Source organism: Mesocricetus auratus, unplaced genomic scaffold (genome assembly GCF_017639785.1).
Source record: "Mesocricetus auratus isolate SY011 unplaced genomic scaffold, BCM_Maur_2.0 Super-Scaffold_100040, whole genome shotgun sequence".
NCBI lineage: Eukaryota > Metazoa > Chordata > Mammalia > Rodentia > Cricetidae > Mesocricetus > Mesocricetus auratus.
Window position 1 is genome coordinate 5740392 of NW_024429217.1, and position 26712 is coordinate 5767103.

Sequence of the window (26712 nt, forward strand, 5' to 3'; positions counted from 1 at the left end):
CACATTTCTAGCTTGTTTCACTTCAGTGTGTTGCTTTGCTTATGATTAGCTACTTAACCCAATAACCGTAAAAGTAGAAATTTGACCACCGTCTTTAATGGCTTTAGTGTCCCACTATCTTTTTCAACTTCTCTGGTTGCTCTTTTGAGGCTTACTCTTGAGGCCAGCCTTTTGGAAGCTCTGAGTTTGGCCACCCTTTTCTTACTCTACCAGATCTCCTCATGGTATCTTGTGTAAACTGACTGTGATGTTCTCTATATCTATGTGTCTGTAAAGGGTTAATGATATACGTTTATTCTTCTCAAAGGACTAATTGAGCATTGGGCACCTTTCTAAGTTGGTTCCTTGGGAAGGAGTTCATCTTCTGTGATTACATTGTCTTACAGTGGTGCTGTCCTTTGTAGGAGGTATGGACTCAGCTAAGATCAGCTTTCAACTGCGTTGTAACCTGCCTGACGAGTGCTCATATCCAAGGATACTTACTGTCTTGTTATCATATGGCACTCTGTTCATTTAACTCAAGCCCCACTGGATACCAACCACTGTTATGTTTTTTCTGTGGTGACTGTCACATCTGTACTGATGGCCCAGATGGCTGTTATATTTTTTTATTGCAAGTGAGCCACCACAGCCACTTGTCATTTACATAGGTGCTGGGGATCTGAACTAGGGTCCTCTTGCTTTTGTAGCAAGCACTTTAACCACTGAGCCATCTCCCCAGCCTGGCCTAGACTTCTTGTCATGAGAAACTGGTTCTTGAATACCCTGTACTCCAGCTTACCCTATCTTCCTTTCAACTACTCCTTCCCTAACCCTGTTGATGCCTTCTTCATAGTAATATTCTTTTTATTGTGGCAAAATGCTTAACATGATCTGTCTCCTTATCCTCATCCTTAAGTTTTGATAAATGGTTTCACTGTTTCACTGTCTATTTGCCTACCAAATCCTGTCTCTGCAATCATCCCTGACTCTTCCTCATCTTCTAGTTCCCTCTTTGGCAGTTCTGAAGAAGTAATCGTTTTGTTAACCCAAGTAGCAGTTCTGACTTCCCCACATTTAGTCTGCCCCTACTCATTTGGGAAAATTCCAAAACATATTTTTGGGAGCTTGTTTCAATTTTTTTTATTATTTCTAGAACATATTACTTAACAGGCTCTTCCTGGTTTAACTCTTGGCTTCCTTTGTAATTTCCTACTGACAACTGTCTTCTCATTGTACACGAAAGCCAAATTAAGCTAATTAAACTGCAGGAAGCGCTTGTCTCTGATGAATATCCTCCTCATTTGTATAGCTTCAGGCCAACTTCTACCCTCAGAGTGTTTACTAGTATCTAGGATATGTTCAGCTTACTTCTAGAACTTTTCCAACATGTGTAACACTATAGGTAATACATGTATGTGTAAGACCTAGTCACTATATTGAACAGAACTACAATCTGGTTTGGGAAACAAAAATACAAAATTTTTTTTGAGTAATCTTAAAATCACAACCTTCATATCTCTTTCTAGTCCTTTTATTTCAACTTTGATAAAATTTTTACATTTATAATTGAACTCCCATCTTCTGATTAAAAAAGCTTAAATAAAAATTTTAAAGTATCACCAAATTCTTTTAAAATAAAATTTATTGTAAAAAACTTGCAAATAAATAAAAGTATTGCACATCAAAGTAACCAGACCCAAAGTCTATACAACTTAATGAACTCAAATCCAGTAAGAATTGGCATTTGAAATGGAAGTTGTGAAGCTTAACATTAAATTTTATATTTTTAGTACTGAATATGTTTTATGCATGAATTCACCACCAAACTAAAAAAAATCCATGACAGAATTAGCACTAGAAAAACCATTAGTTTTATATCTTTTCTCATAACTCATGGCCATTCCCTGCATTCATTCCTTTCTCATTTTAATCATATTTAGCTTTACTAGTTTTCTTTTATTGTTATACTGTCCCCACATGTACATTTGTTTACATATGTATGCAAATTATTGGCTAGATTCTACCTCTGAGAGAGAATATGTAGTTTATTCCTTTCTCAGACTGTGTGACATCACTTAGTACTGTACACATTGGTCTACTTTCCTGCACATTTTAACTTCATTTTTCTTTAGAACTTGGTGCATATATATGTATATGTATGTATATATATGTATGTATGTATATATATTTAAATTTCATTATTCATTCATGTGATGGACAACAGGGCTGATTCCAGTTCTTTGTTATGGAGAAGAAAGCAACAATAAACAAGGGTTCAAACATCTCTATGGTAGGGCATAGAGCTGTCTGGGATATTCTCAAAAGTGAAATAGCTGAGTTATATGGTAATTATATTTTTATTTTTTGAGAAACCTCTAAACTTTTACTTATTAAATTCTTACCTTTACTGTTTTCACTTTCTTTATGCTCTCACACCAACCTTATAATCCATTCTTTTCATGAAATGTTTTTCTTCCCTTCCTTTCTTCCTTGCTCCATTATCCACTCTCTCCCCATTACCCACAATTTTCTATAATGACTGTGATGGTATGTTTAAAAATGACTTTGCTCATTTGCTTAAAACTCTCTTAAAAAATCTCGCGAGTAAGTTTATATTTCATTTTTCTATTAGATTCTATTTATTTGCATGTGTCTCTGTATATATGTGTGCACACAGAAATATGCCACAGAATGCATGCAGAAATCAGAGGACAACTTGCATTAGTTGCTTCTCTCCTTTGACCATGTGGGTCCTGGGGATCAAATGCAGGCTGTCAAGTTTGGTGGCAAGTATGTTACCCTCTAAGCCACTCAATTGCCCCAAAGTTTGTATTTCTTAACATACAGATACATCTCTTTCTACTCTCAAATCTAGTTAAGCTCATAGTATTTGTAGTCTCTGATTCACCTACATTATTATTATTGTTGTTGCTGTTGGTTTGGATAGAGTCTCATGTAGCTGAAGTAGGTCCTCAACTCTTGATCTTCTTGATTCCACATCATGAGCTCTGGGATTACAGGCATGCACCTCTGTCCCTATCTTAAAATACGGGGCCTCTTGTCTATCTCTGCCTTCTTCCTCTCTCACCTCTCTGTAGAGCGAGGATCAAATTCAGGGTCTGGAGCATGCTCAGTGAACATGCCCCCACTGAACTATAGTGCCAGCTGATTCAACTCACTTTTCCCCGACTACATCATCACCACTGTCACGTGAGGACCTTGCATGAGCTCATCTGTCTACAGTGCCACTCGCCACTCATGCTGATTACCTCTATTTTCTTCAGAGCTTGTCTGAAGCATCCCTTTTTAATGAGACTTTAACAGACTCTAATGACTACTGAACAGATTAAATCATTTGTTTTTAGCTCTAGTCAAGAGAGTTATTGACCAGAGGAATTCTAAGAACAGAATGATATTCTGTATAGGTAAAATATCAACACAATTTATAGTATGAATTATTAATAATGTCATTCAAGTAAGTGTTCTGATTATTATTACTACTCATGTGTGATGAGGGATATCCTCTGTATGCTGTGACTATGTGTTTTTCTTATCGCTTGATGAGTAAAGCTGTTTTGGCCAATGGACAGGAAGAATTTAGCTAGATGGGAATTCCAAACAAAGAGGCAGGGAGAAGTCAGAGTGAGGAGATGCCATGTAGCCATTAGGGAGTCAGGATGCCAGGGCATGATCACCTAGGTAAGCCACAGCCATGTAGAGACACATACAGATTAATAGAAATGGGTTCATATTTGAGAGACCTAGCCAATAAGAAGCCTAAGTCATTGGCCAAACATTTATAAATATATATTAAGTCTCTGAGTGGTTATCTTATACATGAGTGCAGGGACCTGGTGGATGGAGAGAAACTGGTCCAAGTAAGACCCAGACTAGACAGAAAAAAGTATCCCTTTACATATGTGATGTAGTTCTACGCATTTCTTTGTGGTGCTGGGGATCAATTCCAGGCTTTAATCATGTGAGGCAAGTGCTCTTCCATTGAGCTACAACCAGAGTCCTGATACCTTCCAAAGCATTTTACTTCTCTCTAAGGTTATATACTAAGGATTGATTCCATCTATCTGTCTATCATTCATTCATCCATCCATTCATCCATCCATCTGTAGATAGATATAAAATTCTTTGGAAGAGTCTACTCCACATTGCTTTCCAATGCTTTATCTAGTTCTCTGCATATAGTAACTTCAAAAATGTTTGGAAAAAAATGGAAAAGACATTTATTGGAGGAAATATAGTGACTGGCTAGTACATGTTTATATGATTTATTTAGGCAACTCTGGAGATAAACTACAGATATTGTAGTTTTTATTGAGATAATAACAACAAAAAATCTGAGTAGTGAAAAAAAACACTGCAACCACAAAATGACGTTTTTAAAACTAAATTTATCTCAATACAATTTAAACAATTTTATCTATTCAATAAACATCAATATATTAAAATAGATTTGATATTTTTCATAGAGAATTATCCTCTATTGGCAGTATTTGCATTATTAGTGACTGTAAGACCACAAATTACAATTGGCTTAATTCCTAATTAATTTATAAAAAGAACAAATTCTAAAACAGAGATAAGAAGTAACCAATGAGCCAGGTGGTGGTGGTACATGCTTTTAATTCCATCCCTTGGGAGGCAGAGGCAGGTGGATCTCTGTGAGTTTGAGACCAGCCTGGTCTACAAGGTGAGCTCCAAGACTGCCAGGACTACACAGAGAAACCATGTCTTGAACTGCCCTAAGCCCCCGGCAAAAAAAATAAAAAGAGAAGTAACCAATGAGAAAGACTACAAATTTAGTGAGCACGAAGCCATGTGGTTATTGTATATTAAGTGATAACAGTCTAATAATATTAATACAGTAATAATAAATTACTTACCGCCAACTTGTTGCTGGTCTGTGGGAAAGAGGAATGTTTACTTCTGATTTTAAGTTGGATTCTTGAATTTGTTTAAGGGCCTCTTCTAATGGAGGAACTGGATTGTGAAAAACTAAGGGAATAGAAAAAAATAATCATTTTATCACCAATGGTTTATAATTTAATTGTCCAAAAATTATATAAGAACATGTTTCAATGTTCTTATATAATTATTTACAATGGAATACAAATTTAAGTTTTGATATGTAAGTCCTACAGAGGTATTGTTATTTTGAGATCTTCATCATCAATTTTATGACGATATTTATTTGCAAAAGGGTATTTGAAGAATGTATAGGTTTTTCTGATATATAAACTCTTCTATATTTAATCTCATGGTCTCAAAATTTTTACATATTGCTCTGAATAAAATGAAAAGGTTAACTAACTTTGGACATTTACTGCTACATAGCTTATCAAGTGCTTTGTAAATATGCTCATCATGACTATGGCACAGGCGCTATTTTGAGTTTCACAACCGAGAAGGTATATGAAGAAGGCAAGTGATGTCTTCATGACAATATGCTACATGGGCACTAACCCCACACTGCTCTGTAGACCCCTCATTCATTCTTGTTTTCTGTAGACACCCACTTTCATTCCAAGTCTTCCAATGTGCACTTTGGTACTCAATGTATTCCTCTTCCTTACTTCTTTTTTTTTATTACTGTAATTTTAAGTAGCTTGCTTCACATGTCAATCCCAGTTCCCTCTCCCTCCTCCTCCCGCATCCCCCCCCAGCCTCCCACCCTATCCCCACTTCCTTCCACATAGGGAATATCTAGAGTCTGTCATTTCACTCAGGGTAGGGTCCAGGCACTCCCCTAAGAGTCCAGGCTGAGAGAGCATCCCGCTTTGTGTTATGGACACACGACGTCCATTTGTATGCTAGGGATAAACACTGATCTACTGCCCGGGGCCCCATAGGTTGCCCAGGCCTCCTCACTGACTCTCACACTCAGGGCGTCTGGATCAGTCCCATGCTGGCTTCCCAGCTGTCGGTCTGAGGTCCAAGGTCCTGCTTGTTCAGATCAGCTGTCTCTGCTGGTTTTGCCAGCCCATTCTTTGCCAATTTGCTCATCGCTCCTCTCTCTCTCTGTCACTGGGTTCCTTGGGTTCAGTTAAGTGCTTAACTGTGGGTGTTTGCCTCTGCTTCCATCAGTCACTGAATGAAGGCTCCAGGATGGTTACAGACATCAAGTTCATTATCAGGAATGGGCATTTGAGGCGGTCTCTGCACTATTGCTTAGCTTGCCAGTCGGTGTCATCCCTTTAGATCACTAGAGGTCACAATGGTGCCTGATCTGTCTTCTAACCTATGATTCCCTCTTCCCCCATTCTACCCCCCCACTCAACCTTCCTGTTCCCCCATGACCTACTCTCCCTTCGTCTTCTCCCCCTCTCTTCTTCCCAGCTCCCATTCCCCCCACCCCTCCCCGTGTTCCCCATCTGTTCAGAAGATCTTGCCTCATTCCTCTTCTCTGGGGTACCATGCATATCTCTCTTAGGTTATTTCCTGTTTCCCAGACTCTCTGTCAGTGGGAGTGCAGACTTGCACTCTCCTGATCCATGTCTAAAATCCATATATGAGTGAGTACATACCATGTTTGCCTTTTTGTGACTGAGTTACCTCACTCAGGATGGTTTCTTCTAGTGCCATCCATTTACCTGTGAATTTCAAGATTCCATTGTTTTTTTCCACTGAGTAGTACTCCATTGTGTAAATGTACCACATTTTCTCTATCCACTGTTCAGTTGAGGGGCATCTAGGTTGCTTCCAGTTTCTGGCTATTACAAATAATGCTGCTATGAACATAGTAGAGCAGATGTCCTTGTTGTATGAATTTACATATTTTGGATATATGCCTAAGAATGGAATTGCTGGGTCTTGTGGTAGATTGATTCCCATTTTCCTCTGGTTGTAGTTAGCTTCCTTGGGTTGTAGTTCCCATACTGATTCCCAAAGTGGGTGTACGAGTTGGTACTCCCATCAGCAGTGGAGGAATGTTCCCCTCTCTCCACATCCTCTCCAGCACAAATTGTCTTTAGTGTTTTTGATTTTAGCCATTCTGACAGGAGTAAGATGGTATCTCAAAGTTGTTTTGATTTGCATTTCCCTGATGGCTAAGGATGTTGAACACTTTTTTAAAGTGTCTCTTGGCCATTTTAGCCTCCTCTATTGAGAATTCTCTATTTAGTTCTGTACCCCACCTTTTAATTGGATCCTTTGGTGTTTTGGAGACTTGCTTCTTGAGTTCTTTGCAAATTTTGGAGATTAGCCCTCTGTCAGATGTGGGGTTAGTGACTATCTTTTCCCATCCTGTGGACTGCCTTTTTGTCTTGTTGGCTGTGTCCTTTGCCTTACAGAAGCTTTTTAGTTTCAGGAGGTCCCATTTGTTAATTGTCGATCTCAGTGTCTGTGTGTTCCCCTTGTAGGAACACAGCTGTTTTTTAAGAATGCTTCCCCTTGCATCCTTGCATATGGAAACATGTTCCACCCATAAAATTCTATACATAATTCAAAACCTGTGGTAGAAGAAATGATTTTCTAGCTCAAAGTCTTTGAGGAAACCTAACATTTTTCAAAAGAACACTTTTACTTTTAAAACATTCATGTCACTATACTTCTTCACTATTCTATTGGCTGTAATTTTTTCACAGTATTTAAGAAAAGCCAGTATACTATTACACAGGTGTTAGGTCAAACTCTAGACACAAGGGAGGGTAATGGGAGTGCATATGATAATATTTTATACATGTATAAAAATATAGAAATAAAATTTATGACATAGAATGAATACATGCTAGTAAAATATTGCCATTTATTAATGCAGATTATGTGTGCTGCTCTCTGCCAAGTTCCTACGGCATTGTTCTCGTCGCTTTTCTTCTCCTATGCTAAGTAACTCTATCGATTGTGGTATCTGAGTAGGTTACTCCTTCTGTCTATACAGTCACTGCTCACCTGAGGAACTTAATGCATCTTCCCAGAGCCTTCTCCTTCTAGTCTTTTAACTTGAGTATGTCTCTACTGCCATCCGTATTCCATGTTGTCACTATGATTATCCTTCTAACAAACAGATCTTACCATGGGAGGACTCTTATATTCATTTCCTTATCTTAGTGACAATGATTATACTGTTAGGAGTAGAAACATAGCCAACATTGAGAAAGTTTCAGCTTCCCTTACAAAAGGACTCAAATAGATAAAATTACATAAATGGAGGCTGGCCTCTAAGGCAATGATTTAAAGTTTAAAGGGGGCTCAGAGACATAACCTTTATGTCCCTTTTCTGTCTAGAATATCAATTCTATGGCTGGCAATGTAGTAGCTACCATATCCACAAGAGTAAAGATAGAAACCATCTGTAGAAAGTGGTTAGCTGCAAGACAGCAGAAATCTATACAACCATGGAACCAGCTCTTGACCTTGACCTCAGGACTGAGAGAGAAAAAGAAAACCCTACCATGTTTTGGTATCTTCATGGTATCAGTGTTCTTTGTAGCACCTATTAATACTAAGATACCTTAGTAACACAGAAATGGATTACTTTCCAGTTCAAAAATGACATTTTGTATGAAGAAGAACTTTCTAGCATGGCATACAAAGTTCTTTAGGAGTTGGCTCCAACTTACTTCTTCTAGTTTCAAGTTAATATTCCTCTCTTCTAACCCACTAACTTATGCCTCTGACAGACAGACAGACACAGTTCATGTGTATGAACTGTCCCTTCTGTCTGGGCTAACCTTTATTTTATCTTTGTCTGGCAAAATCCTGGTTCAAGAGTCATGCATGTCATTATTCTAGGAACAATGACCTAATGTCCTGACATATGCTAACATTCTTTCCTATGTTTTCACAGTAGTTACACATTCTGTTATCACATCAACTATTGTACCAATGATACTGCTTAAATTATCACCCAAAACAAGTTGTGGATTTTAGTGTTAGAGTACAATTGCATATTTCTGCAGCTCAGTATAGCTGGGAACAGAGTCCAGCCCAGTACATGACGGCCGGGTACATGACGGCACTGCCAGCTCTTTCTTTAGCAAGCTTTGAGATATTGTTAGCTCTGTCTTGCTATCTAAGGTCTAAAAATGTGGATATGGTCAGGAAGCATCACTCACAGTCAGACTTAAATTCCTTTTTAATGTATGTGCATGTGTGTATACATGCTCACATGGGGAATGTAGGTATGTGTGGGTGTTTGTGAAGGTGGGTGTTTGCTGCTATTCAGGTAGGTCTCTCACCTGAACCCAGAGCTTGCCAAGACTAGCTAGCATGTGCTTCAGGGATCCCTGTCTGTGCTGCCTAAGTACAGGCTGTGGACACATCTGCCTGACTTTATGTCACTCTTAGTACAGGCTGTGGACACATCTGCCTGACTTTATGTCACTCTTAGTACAGGCTGTGGACACATCTGCCTGACTTTATGTCACTCTTAGTACAGGCTGTGGACACATCTGCCTGACTTTATGTCACTCTTAGTACAGGCTGTGGACACATCTGCCTGACTTTATGTCACTCTTAGTACAGGCTGTGGACACATCTGCCTGACTTTGTCACTCTTGGGATGCAGACTTCAGCCCTCATGTTTCACAAGTGCTTGATACACAAAGCCATCTCCTCAGTCCAATTACTTCAATTCTTAATTATGTTACTTTGTAGATGTGTTTTGCCAGCCTCTCAAGTAAGAATCTGAAGTGAACCACAAGTAAAATACCAGAATGAGTGTGACAGTAATGTCCTGAGCCCAACTGCTAAATTTTCTGTTACATTATTTTTAAAAAATGATTTTAAAAAGACAAAATTGTGAACTAGCATGAAGTTGAAAGAAACCTGTGAGTGAATAGAGAATTTACCAATGGAGCCAACACAGTATTCTCCAAATCAATTTAAATCCAATTCCTGATTTTCATTTTCATTTCACACAGCACACCAGGCTGCTGTGGTTTTGGTTTCTACTTTTATTTTTAAATGTGCAATTTTATTGTTTACTCTATTTAAATCATATTACAACTTTCATTTTTGTTTCACAATTGTTCTAGAAATGAAGGTACCTGCCCTCCTCCTCTGAGACAGAGGGACATGGGCACGCTGGAATTTTTCAGTGACCTCCTCAAACTTCTGCTTCCTCTGTTGCAGGATGCGCTCTCTCATTTGATACTCTCTTTCTTCCTGTTCTTTGCGTTTCTCTTCGAAAGCTCTAGATTTAAGATATGAAGGAAATGGGAGACAAGAGACTGAATGAAACAGAACGAGTCATTTGAAAACACCGCTACTTAAGAAATAACAGTATTTTCATTTTACTTAGAGACAACAAATTTCTGATTTTTGACAGGCCATTGGCTAAGAATTAAATACACTTGGAAAGGGGTTATTTCAGACCATATTTAGATCTTTTTAACCAAGACAAAGCCCTGCAGTGAGACCCCTTTCTGATTTCTGGCGGCCGCGCCAATGTCTCACACACTGCTGTGGTAAAAGCCTTTCCTAAGAGCCAAGCTGTTTCTGGTGTTCACTGGTGAAAGAAGCAGCCTTGCAAAGTTTTGTCCTTTTACATCAAAACTTTAAAATTGGCTGTCATATAAGTCTTAACTGCTAAAATTACAACTTTTTTATAAACATGTTGGTTTTCAGCTTCTGTTGTAAATATGGAATCCAGAACTCTTTAGTAGACAAAGTTACAGACACCCGGCCTGTAATGTCCAGTTTTAAAAAGTATTATTATTATTATTATTATTATTATTAGTATGTGTGTGGTAGGAATGTGTGTTATAGCAGCTTGTGGAGATCAGAGGCCAACTCTGTGGCCCTGTTTCTCTCCTTCCATCAATATGGGGCTCTAGGGGTCCAGCTCAGATGTGGGGCGGGCTTGTGAGGCGAGTATTGTTACCTCCTGAGCCATCCTGTCTGCCCCACATCTGCACTGTTCTCAACTGTGGTCTTTATAAGTGCCTCTAGGCACTTTATATTTTCTCTGTTTTGGTTGTACTACCTTAAACAGTTAATCTTGTTCTGGTAAGATATGTATTACTCAAGACTACAATGTAAGCCTGACACTGGTGGGAACACGTCCAAAGGCACCACTTTGTTGTGTGTGAACTTGGGAGACAGCTGTCCCAGGCTGCTGTGGAGCACAGTTAAAGGTCTGCCTTGTCTACAGAACCGGTCATCCAGAGAGCTGCAGCACTGGGGACAAAGCCCTAGGTTTCATGGGGCAGGGTGTGGGGTACAGCACCACAGGAAGGGAAGAGGGTTTTATCTCCCTAAATAATTTCAAGGAACTATTTTCACAGTTTGATTAAGTACAGTACTATATTACTAGCCAGAGAGCTTAGGAAAATAAAAAAAAATACAAGGCATCCACATTGTAAAAGTAAAATTATCTGTTTGCAGGTAACAAGATCTTATGTACAGAAAACTCAAAAAATTCTACATAGAGCCTATACTAATACATGAATTCAGTAAGCACACAAAATAAAATGCATTTCTATGTACATCATTATATAATGAACAACCCAGGAAAGACATTAAGAAAACCCTTTTACAATAGCATGCATGAATATGCATGTGCATTCATATACAAATGTATACACATGGACACTTGTACAATGCACACGCGCATGTGTACACACGCGTGTGTGTACACAAATACATACATTTTATAGGGATAAATTCAACCAAAGAGGTGAAAATGACAAACAAAAAACAACAAAATAATGATGAAGGAATTTCAAAGGATAGTCTATACTTATGGATTATCGAGAGGTCAGTAGTGCTCAAAGCTACTTAGAGTCTATCTGTTCTCTACTATTGTTAGGTAACTCCTCTTTCACCAATAGATTTCTATGACATATGATGGGGATGCTATGTGACTGCCCAGGTTACATTGGAGGCTTTGTAGCACTTGCTGTTTGAGAACACCCACTTTAGTAAGTGCCAGGATACAATATTACTACTGAGGACTGTGGGATCACCCTGCCAACATGCAGCCCAGGCTAGCTCTAGGGAGAAACAGCTAAAGGCAGTTCTCTGCCTGGTTAGCTTCCAACAATATTAGCAAATGAAGTCCTAGTACAGAGCTCATGACTGAAGAATCATAGTGGATGTCAGGCTCAGCAGGACCTTTAGATCACCAGAGATAAAACCTCAGGAGACTCAGAGATGAGTGCACCAGCCTGAGACTTCCAAGGCAGAATCAACCAGCTGTATCAGTCAACACAGTCAGAATACACTGTTTGAGGTTACCAGGGTTTAGGGGGGTTGGTATACACCAGCAAATGATCCATATATTAAGTCCAAGCTGACAGTTTTTAAACCATATTGCTGTTGAGGACAATCTTTAATACAAATTATTTACTACTTTCATTTCATTTGTTTTAGAAACATGTTCTCACTCTGTATCTTGACTGGCCTGGAACTTGCTGTGTGACCAGGCTGGCTTAGAACTCACCTGCCTTTGCCTCTTGAGTGCTGGGATTAAAAGCATGTGTCACCATGCTTGGTGTTATTTACTTCTTTGTATCATTAAAAATGATAACTCAAGCCCATTAGTTCTATGTGGCATAAACAAACACTAATTAGAAAGTCTCACTTAATTTCTCTCTGGAGACATGCCATTTAAGCTAGACAGGAGACAGTCATGAAAAGTATGGAGGAAGCAAGTACTCTAGCAGAAGTGATGATAAGCAAATGCTCAGACTCAGGAAAACAGACAAGACACATCTCCTCCCAAGTATCTAAACTGAGAAAACACAACCGATTCAGTAACGAGGAATGACAGATTCTGAAACTAAGAGGCGGTCTCCTCCTTGCTAGAATTATAAAGTTATTCTAATAGCAAAAATACTATCTCTATTACTTTATGTTGCCCCATAGTGGTCCTATGCTCTATGTTAAAATGTGCCCAGAAAAGGATTTCACAATTCACTTTCCAAGACTAAGTTGTGTCAAATCGAAGCACTGACAGAATGTGGCCAGCAAGCTTTTCCTCTTGAGCTCTGTGACATGCCCCAAAGGAGTCTGAAAAGTTAAAATAGTGGTGCTTACACTATAGTTCTTTCTTTCCTCAGTCAGGAGTTGCAGGCTTTGTTTTATTCGGTGATGTGTCAGGCACTCAGATAAGTAGTGGGAATGAAGAAACAGGTGACATAAGTGAGGAAGAAAGTTTCTCCACCTCTACAGAGTTTAGACTTGGAAAAGCATGCTGTCATTCCCATAGCCTCTGGCCTTAGCAGTTTTCACAGATACACAGTCTGTCTTGGTGACTTCTGAAGGGTCTGCTCAACCTGTGTAGTTCTGCTTCATGAAATACGTGCAACACCTTAGCTCAAGGCAAGCGACCTCATTAAATGACAACCATATGCCAAACTGTTTTGCTTTCCCAAGAGCCTATCACTGTGTAGTATCATTTGCTTCTACTGGAAGTATTCCTAGGAACACATAATGTGCCATGGTGACAGTTTTCTGTAGCAACATAATAAGCAGTTGCATTAAGAGTGCCCGAGGTCCCAAGGGACGGTGTGTGCAACTGGAGGTTGCCTTTTGTGATACCTTTCTTTTTCCTAGACAAAATCCTATTTCAGATGTACATAGTCATAACCTTTAAACATGATACTTAACTTTAAAACTCCACCACATTTTGAGGCATTAGAAATAAAAGACTATGGTCAGAGTACCCTTTCAAATTGCAAATGCAATTGGAAGAAATCTTTTTCAAGGATAAATATATTAAATGATGGTGCTTACAGCCTGCAAGAGACTAAGTTAAGAAGATTCTGATTTTTCTATGTGACAAGGAGGCACATACACCACATTATTAGTGTCAAGGTCAAAATTATTTGAAATCCCCCAAAATCTATACTGAATTCCTATTTTTTCAATGGATAATTCTTCATGACTAGAAAACCAGTCAAACAAACAAACAAACAAACAAACAGTTGAAGTAAATGTCCAAATACAGAACACCCACATTCTGATTATCAGACAGAATTAATAATGTATATAACATAAAGATAAAATGAGTACTGCATTTCTCTAAAGGCTGCAATATCAGTCAAAATAAGCGTGTGACTATCAATTAACTAAAGCTCATAACTTTTAATCCCTAGACTAAGATCCGTAAGTCGTATTCACATTTATTCTTAGACTCAGTTCTAACACAAATCTTCTACTTACTAGATCATAATGTATCATAAGCAGAAAGGAAAAAAGGCAACGGCACTTCCAAACAGAGACACATGAATGTCAGAGAGCACTGCTGCTCTGGGCAGATAAGGCTTAGGGAAGCACTGATGTTCATACGGCAGTGAAATCACCCAATGAAACCGTTCTGAGGATAGATACACTGCTATGGGTAAGTGGTGTGCAATTAAACATCTGCCTATCTGTTTGTCTATCTGTCTCCCTGTCTTCTTGTCTCCTACCCATCCATCCATCCATCCATCCATCCATCCATCCATCCATCCATCCATCCATCCATCCATCTATCCATCCATCCATCCACCCATCCATCCATGTATTTATTTATCTTATAGCAGAGTCTGAGAGATTAAGAAGAAAAAGTTGATTGGCTGAAGAACAACATGTTGATAAGTTCTAGAATAAAGAACTTAAAACTTGGAATCTCCTGGCCTGGGGACTGCAGGCAGGTCGACTTGACCCAGGCAGACCAAGCAACCACAAGTCTGCTGAAATTGCTGGGCCACTCCCACCCCCACTCAGGGCAGAGGTGAGCTCCGGCCCCTCCTCATGCCCCACTTCTGCTTGCCCACTCTGGGATGTCCTGGAAAGGGGACTGCAGGCAGGTCAACTCACCCCTGGCTCACCAAGCAACTGACTCTGCTCAAGGCACTAAGCTAATCCAGCTCCCACCCACCAGGAGAGGGAGTGCCTCAGACTGGCCTTCACCTACCATGAGACCAATCAGAGTACTGGACCTGCTTGCGCCCACAGGAAGAGAACTTTGAACCCATACCCACCAGGAGAGGAGGAGACCCCACCTGTACCCACTGGAAGAAGGGATGGGAAGACAATAATATAAGAACACATTCGAAAACAGAAAAACAAATAGGATGCCACCAGAGTCTAGGGACTCTACACCAACAAGATCTGAACATCCCAACAAAAATGAAACAGAAGAGAATGATCTTAAAAACAACTTTATGAAGATGATAGAAACCCTAAAAGAGGAAATGAGAAAATCCTTTAAAGACATGGAAGAAAAGACAAACCAAAAATTGCAAGAAACAATTCAAACAGTACAAGGTTTGAAAGCTGAAATAGAGACAAAAAAAAAAAAAACCAGTCTGAAGGAATGCTGGAATTAGAAAAGGTGAGTAAACGATGAGGAACTACAGATGCAAGCATAACCAACAGAGTACAAGAGTTGGAAGAGAGAATCTCAGGCACTGAAGATACACTAGGAGAAGTGGATTCATCGACCAAAAAATCTTAAGTCCAACAAATCCTTAACACAAAATATCCAGGAAATATGGAACACTGTGAAAAGCCCAAACCTAAGAATAATAGGTATAGAAGAAGGTGAAGAAATCCAACTCAAAGGTACAGAAAACATATTCAACAAAATCATAGAAGAAAACTTTCCCAACCTAAAGAAAGACATGCCAATGAAGGTACAAGAAACCTACAGAACAGCAAATATTGTGGACCACAAAAAACGTTGCCTCAGCACATAATAATTAAAACACCAAACATACAGAATAAAGAAAAAATATTAAGAGCAGCAAAGGAAAATGACCAAGTAACATATAAAGGCAAATCTATCAGAATCACATCTGACTTCCCCATGGAAACTTTGAAAGCCAGAACATCCAGGATAGATATTCTACAAACACTAAGAGACCATGGATGCCAGTCCAGACTACTATACCCGGCAAAACTTTCAATCACTATAGATGGAGAAAACAAAAGATATTCCACGACAAAACCAAATTTAAACAATATATATCCACCAATCCAGCCCTACAGAAAGTACTAGAAGGAAAACTCCAACCTAAGGAGGTTAACTACACTCATAAAAACATAGGCAATAGATAATCCCACTTTACCAAAAGTCAAAAGAAAAAGCAGGGTAAATCCACAAACAATAGCACCACCACCAACAAATAAAAAACAAACAAGAATTAACACTCAATGGTCCTTAATTTGCCTATAAAAGACACAGGCTAACAGAATGGATATGAAGACAGAATCCATTATGCTTCATACAAGAAACACACCTCAACTTTAGAGACAGACATTACCTCAGAGTAAAGGGCTGGGATAAGATTTTCCAATCAAATGAACCCAAGAAACAAGCTGGTGTAGCTACCCTAGTATCTAATAAATTAGGCTTCAAACTAAAATTAATCAAAAGAGATGAAGGTCATTTCATCACAGGAAAAATTCATCAAGAAGAAGTCCCAATTCTGAACATCTATGCCCCAAATACAAAGGCACCCATGTTTGTAAAAGAAGCATGACTAAAATTCAAATCACACATAAGACCTCACACAGTTATAGTGGGAGACTTCAACACCAACTCTCACCACTAGACAGGATCACCAGAGAGAAACTTAACAAAGAAACCAAGGAATTAACAGACGTTATGACCCAATTGGGTTTAGCAGACATCTATAGAACATTCTATCCAAACACAAAAGAATATACCTTCTTCTCAGCGCCAAATGTGTTGGGGGAAGTCCTATGTATATGTCAATAAAGCACTGTTGGGCCAATAGGAATCTAGATAGGTGGGACTAGGAGTCCAGGAGAACTCTGGGAAGGAGAAACACAGAGAGTCAAGATGTAACGCCATGGGGTAGGAAGCCCAGAAACTTCTCCGGTAAGAGACATACTTAGATTAACAATTACGGGGTAATTACTTAAGTCAGAGCTAGCCAGTAAGAAACAAGCAAGGCCAACAGCTTCATAATTAATATAGCCTCCTGTGTGTTTATTTGGGACTGATGCGGCTCTAGAACCAGGCTGGCAGGAAGGCATCACTCAAGGAAAAGGCTTCTTTTTACACACATGGAACCTTCTCTAAAATCAACCACATAGTGGGCAACATAGCAGACCTCAACAGGTACAAAAAAATTGGAATAACTCCCTGTTATCTTATCAGACCACCATGCTTTTAAGTTAGAATTCGACAACAACACAAATTGCAGAAACCCTGCAAACTCATGGAAATGGAACAATGTGCAATTGCACCATTCCTGGGTCAAGGAAAAAATAAGAATGAAATTAAAAACTTCCTTGAATTCAATAAAAATGAAGACATAACATACCCAAACTCATGGGGCATTTTGAAAGCAATACTAAGAGGAAAGTTCATAGCACTAAGCGCTCACATGAGGAAACTGGAGAATAGTCACACTAGAGAATTAACAGAAATTAACAACTGAAAGCTCTAGAACAAAAAGAAGCAAACTCACCCTGGAGGAGTAGACACCAAGAAATAATAAAATTGAGGGCTGAAATCAGTAAAGTCAAAACAAAGAAAACAATACAAAGAATCAATGTAACAAAGAGTTGGTTCTTCGAGAAAATCAACACCATAGACAGGCCTTTATCCAAATTAACCAAAAGGCAGAAAGAGAACATGAAAATTAACAAAATCCAGAATTTTGGAGGGCATAACAACAGACAATGAGAAAATTCAGAGACTCTTCAGGTCATACTTTGAAAACCTGTACTCCACAAAATTAAAAAATTTAAAGGAAATGGACAATTTTCTGGATATATATCACTTGCCAAAATTAAATCAAGAACAGGTAAGTAATTTAAACAGACCTATAACCCCTGATGAAATAGAAGCAATCATCAAAAGTTTCCCAACCAAAAAAAGCCCAGGCCCAGATGGCTTTAGCGCAGAATTCCACTAGAAGAATTCAAAGAAGAGCTAATACCAATATTCCTCAAGCTATTCCACACAATAGAAGCAGAAGGTTCATTGCCAAACCCTTTTTATGAGGCTACAGTTACCTTGGTACCCAAGCCACACAAAGACACAACTAAGAAAGAGAACTACAGACCAATATTGTTCATGAACATTGATGAAAAAAAATACTCAATAAAATACTGGTAAATTGAATCCAAGAACAATTCAGAAAAATCATACACCATGATCAAGTAAAGTAAGCTTTATCCCAGGGATGCAGGAGTGATTCAACTTATGAAAATCTATCAATGTAATCCACAATATAAATAAACAGCAAAAGAAAAACCACATGATCTGTAGGAGGAAGTCTGATGCTGCCATTAAACATGTGACTTATTAGAGGCGCATACAGATGAGGTAATAAAAGGGCGGTTTACCACACCGCTAACCACACCCACTTTAGGCAGGACTAAAGACGTATACGGCTGGACGTAAAGACGGATACGTACATAGGCGGAACTACGTCACTAGCCAGGCCCACTTTTGGGCATGGCTAGGGGCGTTACGGGGGAAGGCATAAAAGACAGCACACAGGAAGTCTCGCTCTCTTTTCCTGGAGTTCGGCTTCCGGTTCGGCCGCTGAAAACTGCTCCTCTGGGTTGGGTATCTTGTGAGTAATTTTCTACATTAAATACTTAGCTTTACTGTCAGTAATTGTGTGTCGCGTATCGTTACAGCGTCCGTTGAAGCATACAATGATCATCTCACTAGATGCTGAAAAAGTCTTTGACAAAATCCAACATCCATTCATGATAAAAGTCCTGGAGAGATCAGGGATAACAGGAATATACCTGAACATAATAAAAGCAATATAAAGTAAACCAACAGCCAACATCAAACTAAATTGAGATATTCAACGTGATTCGTCTAAAATCAAGAACAAGAGAAGGCTGTCCACTCCATATCTCTTCAATATTGTGCTTGAAGTTCTAGCTAGAGCAGTAAGACGACAATAGGAGATCAAGGGAATACCAATTGGAAATGAAGAAGTCAAACTTTTACTATTTGCAGATGATATGATAATTTACACAAGTGACCCATAAAACTCTACCAGACAACTCCTACAGCTAATAAACACCTTCAATAAAGTGCCAGGATGCAAGATTAACTAAAAAAAAACCCACAAGAAACAGTAGTCTATTATATACAGAAGATAAATGGGCTGAAAAAGAAATCTGAGAAACATCACCCTTTACAATAGCCACAAACAACAGAAAATATTGGGGTAATGCTAACAAAACAAGTGAAAGACCTGCATAGCAATAACTTTGAGTCTATAAAGAAATAAATAAAAGAAGATACCAGAAAATAGAAAAATCTTCCATGCTTTTGGATAGGAAGGATCAACATAGTAAAAATGGCAATCTTACCAAAAGCAATCTACAGATTCAATGCAATTCCCATCAAAATCCTGATATAATTCTAAACAGACCTTGAAAGAACAATACTCAACTTTATATGGAAAAGCAAAAGACCCAGGATAGTCAAAATAACCCTGTACAATAAAAAAACTTCTGGAGGCATCACCATCCCTGACTTCAAGCTCTATTATAGAGCTATAGTCCTGAAAACAGATTGGCATTGGCACAAAAATAGACAGGTAGACCAATGGAACCAAATTGAAAACCCTGATATTAACCCACACACCTAGGAACACTTGGATTTTTGACAAAAAAAGCTAAAATGATACAATGGAGAAAAGAAAGCATCTTCAATAAATGGTGCTGGCATAACTGGATGCTGACATGTAGAAGACTGTAAATAGATCCATGTCCATCGCCATGCACAAAACTTAAGTCCAAATGGATCGAAGACCTCAACATAAATCCAGCCACACTGAGCCTCTTAGAAGAGAAAGTGGGTGGTGCCCTTCAATGAATTGGTACAGGAGACAGCTTCCTGAACATAACACCAGTAGCACAGACACTGATATCAAAAATTAATAAATGGGACCTCCTAAACTTAGAAGCTTCTGTAAGGCAAAGGACACAGTCAATAAGACAAAATGACAGCCTACAGAATGGGAAAAGATATTCACTAACCCCACCTCTGACAGAGGACTGATTTCCAAATTTTACAAAGAACTCAAGAAGCAAGTCTCCAAAACACCAAAGGATCCAATTAAAAAGTGGGCTGCAGAACTAAATAGAGAATTCTCAATAGAGGAGTCTAAAATGGCTGGGAGGCACTTAAGAAAGTGCTCAACATCCTTAGCCATCAGGGAAATGCAAATCAAAACAACTCTGAGATACCATCTTACTTCTGTCAGAATGGCTAAAATCAAAAACACCAACCACAGTTTATGCTGGAGAGGATAATGGAGAGGGGAACACTCCTCCACTGCTGGTGGGAGTGCAAACTTGTGTACCCACTTTGCAAATCAGTATGATGGTTCTTCAGAAAAATGGGAATCAATCTACCACAAGACCCAGCAATTCTACTCTTAGGCATATACCCAAAAGATCCACATTCATACAACAAGGACATCTGTTCCACTATGTTCATAGCAACATTATTATTATTATTATTATTATTATTATTATTATTATTTTGGTTTTTGCGAGACAGGGTTTCTCTGTATTGTTTTGGAGGCTGTCGGTCCAGCCCGGCCTCGAACTCACAGAGATCCGCCTGCCTCTGCCTCCCGAGTGCTGGGATTAAAGGCTGCGCCACCGCCCGGCTCAGCAACATTATTTTTAATAGCCAGAACTTGGAAGGAACCTAGATGCCCCTCAGCTGAAGAGTGGATAGAGAAAATGTGGTACATTTACACAACGGAGTACTATTCAGTGGAAAAACAAACAGTGGAATCTTGAAATTTGCATGCAAATGGATGGCACTAGAAGAAGCCATCCTGAGGTAACCAAGTCACAAAAAGACAAACATGGTATGTACTCACTCATATGTGGATCTTAGACATGGAGCCGAGGAATACCACGTTACATTCCCACTTCCAGAGTCTGGGAAACAGGGAGGACCCTAAGAGAGACATGCATGATACTCCAGAGAAGCAGAATGGGACAGGATCTCCTGATTGGATTGGGAGCGGGGGGTTGGGGGGGTGGGGGGTGGGGGGGGGAGCTGGGAGAAAAACGGGAAAAGAGCAATGGAGAGGAGGACATGGAGGAGCAGGATGGTTGAGTTAGGGAAAAATAGAGGAGAGCAGGATGAGAAATACCATAATAGAGGGAGTCATTATAGGTTTGAGGAGAGATCTGGCACTAGTGAGATCTCCAGAGATCTACAAGGATGACACCAACTGGCAAACTAGCAATAGTGGAGAGGCTACTTTAAATGCCCTTCTCTGATAATGATAATGAGATTGACGACTACCTTGTATGCCATCCTAGAGCCTTAGCAGAGGCAGACACCCACAGCTAAATACTGAAGTGAACTCCTGGAACCCAGTTGCCGAGAGGGAGGAGTGATGAGCACAGGGATCAAGACCGGGCTGGTGAAACTCACAAGAACAACTGACCTGAGCAAGGGGGATCTCATGGACCCCAGACTGATGGCTGAGAGGCCAGCATGGGACTGACCCAGACTCCTAAATTTGGGTGTCAGTGAGGAGGCCGCGGCAATCTATGTGGCCTCAGGTATTTCCCTGGCATACAAATGGACTTTGGGAGACCATTCCACATGGAGGGATGCTCTCTCAGCCTGGACACATGGGGGAGGGCCTCACCCTTCCGGGGGAGTGGAGTGGTTGTTGGGTGGGGGGCTGGAGGGGCTCGTGGGGGTGCGGGGGAGGAGAGGGGGAAGAGGGAGCTTGGACTGACATGTGAAGCAAGCTTGTAGTTGTTTCTAATTTAAAAAAAAGGAACTTGAAAATTAACAAAGTTCAAGCAATTCATTAAAAAAATCAGAAAATCATCTGACTATACACCACAAAATGTGGAATACAAACATCCAACAAATATATGAGAAAATGCTCAATACTATTAATCATCAGGAGAATGCAAAAGGCCACAATGAAATGCTATCTTCTCCCACTAGAGTACTAAATTATGACAAGTACTGGTCATGATGTGGAGAAACACGGCTCTGTAATGTTGCTGGCCATAATGAAAATGTGGATAGCCCATTGATTAAAAAAAAATACAACTCTCACCTCAAAGGGAATAAGAGATAATTAATGCTAGAGTCAAATGTTCAGTGGCCATTGCCTGGCAATATAGATTTTTAGTCACTCCAAATAACATGTTCTAATATGGTGGTAGTTTCATGGAGCTTTCACGCAAAAAGGAACGTAACAAATCAGGATACTTAAAAAATATATTGGTAGAAATATCAGGTGGGTAGGTTCTAGCGAAGCAGGGAAATTGCTACTATTATGCTTAGATTCAGATGACTTCTTAGCTTTTGAGTTAGTGGAACCTAGATGTTTGTTCATATATTTTGAAAGGGCTTACCAAATAGACACAGGATATTAGGTTGAACACAGAGGTGCAAAATAGATTGTTCTTTAGAGAACTAGGAATGTCTGGAATAATTTGATTCTGTACCTGCAGTCTTCCAACTCTCCACATTCACTGAAATTATAATAAAAATCCATCGTCCTTGTAGAATGTTTAATGTGGGTGCAGCTCATAGACAATTTCTATGCAAATGTCAGTTAACAAATCTCCATGTAAAAAGTGTGGATGTCTGTCAAACAATGGAAACAATAACCTATGATACAGCTATTCCACACCTTGCAAAATATCCAAAAGAAATGAAGTTGTCACAAACCATCTGCATTATCATGTTTATTACAGCACTATTCTCATAAGCCAAGCTAGGGAATCTGCTTAGGTTCTGTCAACAGATGAATGGGCACAGAAAGTATGTTTTACATATGTTGTGATATTGTGTTTATGATCTAACAAATAAAGCTTGCCTGAAGATCACAGTGCAAAGCTAGCCACACCAGTTAGTCATAGAGGCCAGGCAGTGGTGGTACACACCTTTAATCTCAGCTCTCAGGAGACAGAGGCAGACAGAGCTCTGTTAGTTCAAGGTCACCCTGAGCTACAGGAAATGGATCCAGTCTGAAAGAGAAACAGAGCTCACATAAAGGTGATCTCAGCACTTGGAATGACACACCTTTAATCCCAGCACTAAGGAGGTAGAGACAGGAATGATATGGCGGGGTGGAAAGAGGAGTATAAGGCAGGAGGAGACAAGAGGGAGATGCAGTCTGAGGAACAGTCCAGTCTATGTAGTCTGAGGAACAGCCCAGTGTAAGCAGTCTGAGGAACAGTCCAGTGTAAGCAGTCTGAGGAACAGTCCAGTCTATGCAGTCTGAGGAACAGTCCAGTCTATGCATTCTGAGGAACAGTTCAGTCTATGCAGTCTGAGAAACTGTCCAGTCTATGCAGTCTGAGGAACAGTACAGTCTATGCAGTCTGAGGAACAGTACAGTGTAAGCAGTCTGAGGAATAGTCCAGTCTATGCAATCTGAGAAACAGTCCAGTCTATGCAGTCTGAGGAACAGTCCAATCTATGCAGTCTGAGGACAGGATCGCCCCTTTGGTCTGAATGTTGGTAGACGTAAGAACTCTTTAGTGGCTGGCTGCTTTGCTTCTCTTATCTTCAGTATTAACCCCTATATCTGTCTCTGGGTTTTCATTATTAAGGCCATCTAGAATTTGTGCTACATACATACACACACAAAGAAGTATCCTTTACACAGAAGGAAGAATAAGACTTTGTCATTTGCAGGAAAACGGATGCAAGTAGAGGATACTATGCCACACAAATAATCCAGATGTGGAAAGTCAAGTAGTATCTTTTCTTTTTTTAACATGTAAAAACCTAAACAAAGCAAAGGACCTTAAGACGTCAGAGGAAATACCAGAGACTGGGATGTGCGTGGGGGTAGAAGCCAGGGAATAGTAGAGTAGAAAAAATGACTGCTGGTAGAAGATACAGTCCAGAGGAGCAGTAGACCTGGCCATTGCAAGCTGCACGCATGTATGTATTTATGACTGCCCCTTGGCTCCTGACACTTTCTCTCAGTTCTAAATCCATCTCCATGCTCATTCACTTGTCTAGATAGTATAACAGCTTTCTACTGTACCTTTTGTTTCTTCTTTTTTTGTTTGTTTTTCATCTGCTACTTCTTTGGTATAATGAGCTAAGATATAAATCTGATCATTGAACATCTCTAACTTCGCTTCTTTATTATAATCTAAAGATAATTTCTTTATAATCTAGCACAGGGCAAATTCTTTAATTTCTTTAGACTGGTATACATATTGTTTCATAAATTATCTTCTGTCATCTGATACTCATCCAAGTTTTTCCCACAACACCTACACACATCTTCTGTCACATTTTCTAACGTTAGACTTTCCCTGCATGTTCCTTGGTTAACATGTGGCTAACTGTTCTTCTAGGGACTCTTCCTTGTCCTACGGTCTATGAGATGTGCTTGTGTTCTACGTCACAGAAGATTTGATCACAGTATTTACTGACTGTCATCTTTCATTACTACAATATTAACAATTTGAGGGTAAGGATCATGTCTTTCACTTTCTATCTTCTAGAATATGAAATCTTAGATATTTCTAGTCTATGAAATTTTAAACAGTTAAAGATAACTGAAAAATAGCAGGTGTTTTCCTTCTATCTGAAGGGAAAATACTAAAAACCTATAATTCTCTGACTCCAACTTGAATAGACAGCATAAGCTAGATAAACATCTATAATTATCTTTATAGTTGATAGTTGTCATGTGCCTTGTATGACCTTCAGGAGCCAAAAGTTAACAGAAGAGCAGGAACATACAAACAAGATCAAAATAAACTTCATTGAATAATTTCAACATTGCTGGACAATGAAAGAATTAAGCATAAAAGAAATAAATGGCAGAAAAAATGACAGGTAAACAATTTTGCATCCCCCAGATGGGATTTGTAGCATATGTCCAATGTTATAGTTACTAAGCTCCAGGGATTTTTCCACTACCATGAATTACAGTTTGGGTACAGCTCTAATAAGATTTTAAAACTTGGATAACCATCAGGTGCTGGGAAGATGGCTCGGTGGTTAAAAGCACTTGTCAGGACTTGCTGAGGACATGGTAGCTCACAACCATCTGTAACTTCAGTTTCAGGGAATTGGACAGCTTCTTCTAGTCTTTGTAAGTGCCAGGCACTTACACACATTCAGGCAAATGCTCATACACATTTAAAATAAAAATATCTTTTAAAATTTAAGCCAGGCAGTGGTAGCAAACTCTGGAGGCAGAGTAAGGTGGATTTCAAACTGTGAGTTCGAGGCCAGCCAGTCTACAGAGTGAGTTCCAGGATAGTCAGGGCTGCATAGAAAAACCCTGTCTTCAAGAAACAAAATAAAACAAATTTGATAATTAAAAATCCTAGAAATGATAAGAAGTGGCTGGATACTTCTGATTTTACTTCATTTTAGTTTATAGTCTCCACAGATAACTTTGTCTGTAATGACATATAAAATTTGATTTAAGGAGTCCTACCAGTGCTCATCTTTCCTCTCTTTTTGTAATTGAATGGAGGAGTAAATCAAATCATTATAGTCTAGTTGAAGTTAAATACGTGCTGATTATGATATACAAAACCAATAAGACATTAATACACTTCACAGTCATTTTAATAAACATCTGTCAGTGTTATAAACTGTTCTGTAACAAGAAAAAACCATGACAGTCACACTCAGTAGCTAGAAAATAGACATGATCTTCTAGGCAGAAAAAGAAAACTTACAAAATCATGAGGATCTTCATCATTTGTTCTTTAAATAAACCATGGTCATGGCTCAAGTCTAGGAAGCACCTCAAAGTAGAGAAACTATTAACTTAGAATAACTTTGAGTTTCTATACTTCTGAATAAAATACAATGACTTACTTTCTTCTCCGATTTGACTCCATGAAATATTTACGTGCTCGATTCCGGCAAATTTTTTGTTGCTGTAGTAGTATCTGGCGTTCTTCTTCTAAATTTTTCTCGAGATGGATTTTCATATCTCTAGTGGTATCACTTAGTTAAGAACAACAGCTTACATCTTTAGTGGGTAAGTGTCAAGACTGTCTGATGTAGTTAAACCTCATGGTAATGATGCTATACTGTTTTTGTGGGACAACTAAAATGCGTACACATTAGTGTTGGTATATGATCAGCAAATGACAGACATATGTAGACACACACATATAATCTTCCCTCAGACTTTCCCTGAGGGGAAAATAAATCACCTTTAGAAATCATGAACTTAGTTTTTGCTCACTATCAGATATTTGGATAGCTACTGGTAAGGTATTTTTTTGGGTTATATGTAAGGAAATGCAAGATTTAGTAACAGGGAGTAGATGAGTTAAATGTCTACAGTATAAAATAAAAAATTCACTGTTTAGGAATGAAGCTTTCCTCCTCAAACCCCTGTTGAGGGCAAATGGAGAGATGAGAAGACACAGGGACAGCCGGGTGGGGGCACACCTTTAGTCCCAGCACTCAGGAGGCAGAGGCAGGCGGATCTCTGTGAATTCGAGGTCAGCCTGGTCTACAGAGAGAGTTCCAGGACAGCCAGGGCTACACAGAGAAACCCTGTCTCCAAAGAACGAGAGGCAGAGAGAGAGGCAGAGAGAGAGAGACAGAGAGAGAGAGAGAGAGAGAGAGAATAAGCCATCTGCTCATAAATATTTTCTAGAGGAAATCGAGTACTCTGGTGATCCTAGTAAATTGAAGTTCACATATAAGTAACCATTCCTTAAGCTGCACTCACATAGTTAATTGGCTTTCCCAATTTATTTGAACTTTAACTATTGTCAAATTTATCACACCATTTCTGTATTTTTCATGATTTTGAATTTCAATAAATGGTCAAT

The 26712-nt window shown here is 39.2% G+C and overlaps 1 protein-coding gene across 8 annotated transcripts in view; it reads right to left on the reverse strand.

The window, feature by feature from the left end:
- Nucleotides 1–26712, reverse strand: part of Cep126 (centrosomal protein 126) — a 60693-nt gene that overhangs the window by 31156 nt on the left and 2825 nt on the right. For 7 of the 8 annotated variants that reach the window (XM_040734728.1, XM_040734725.1, XM_040734726.1 and 4 more), the window contains exons 2-4: nt 25739–25858; nt 9984–10129; nt 4881–4992 (exon numbers count right to left, since the gene is read on the reverse strand). In XM_040734728.1, coding sequence (XP_040590662.1) covers nt 4881–4992; nt 9984–10129; nt 25739–25858 — 378 coding nt within the window. The remainder of the gene's footprint in view (nt 1–4880; nt 4993–9983; nt 10130–25738; nt 25859–26712) is intronic. The other variant, XM_040734727.1, reaches the window with a different exon arrangement.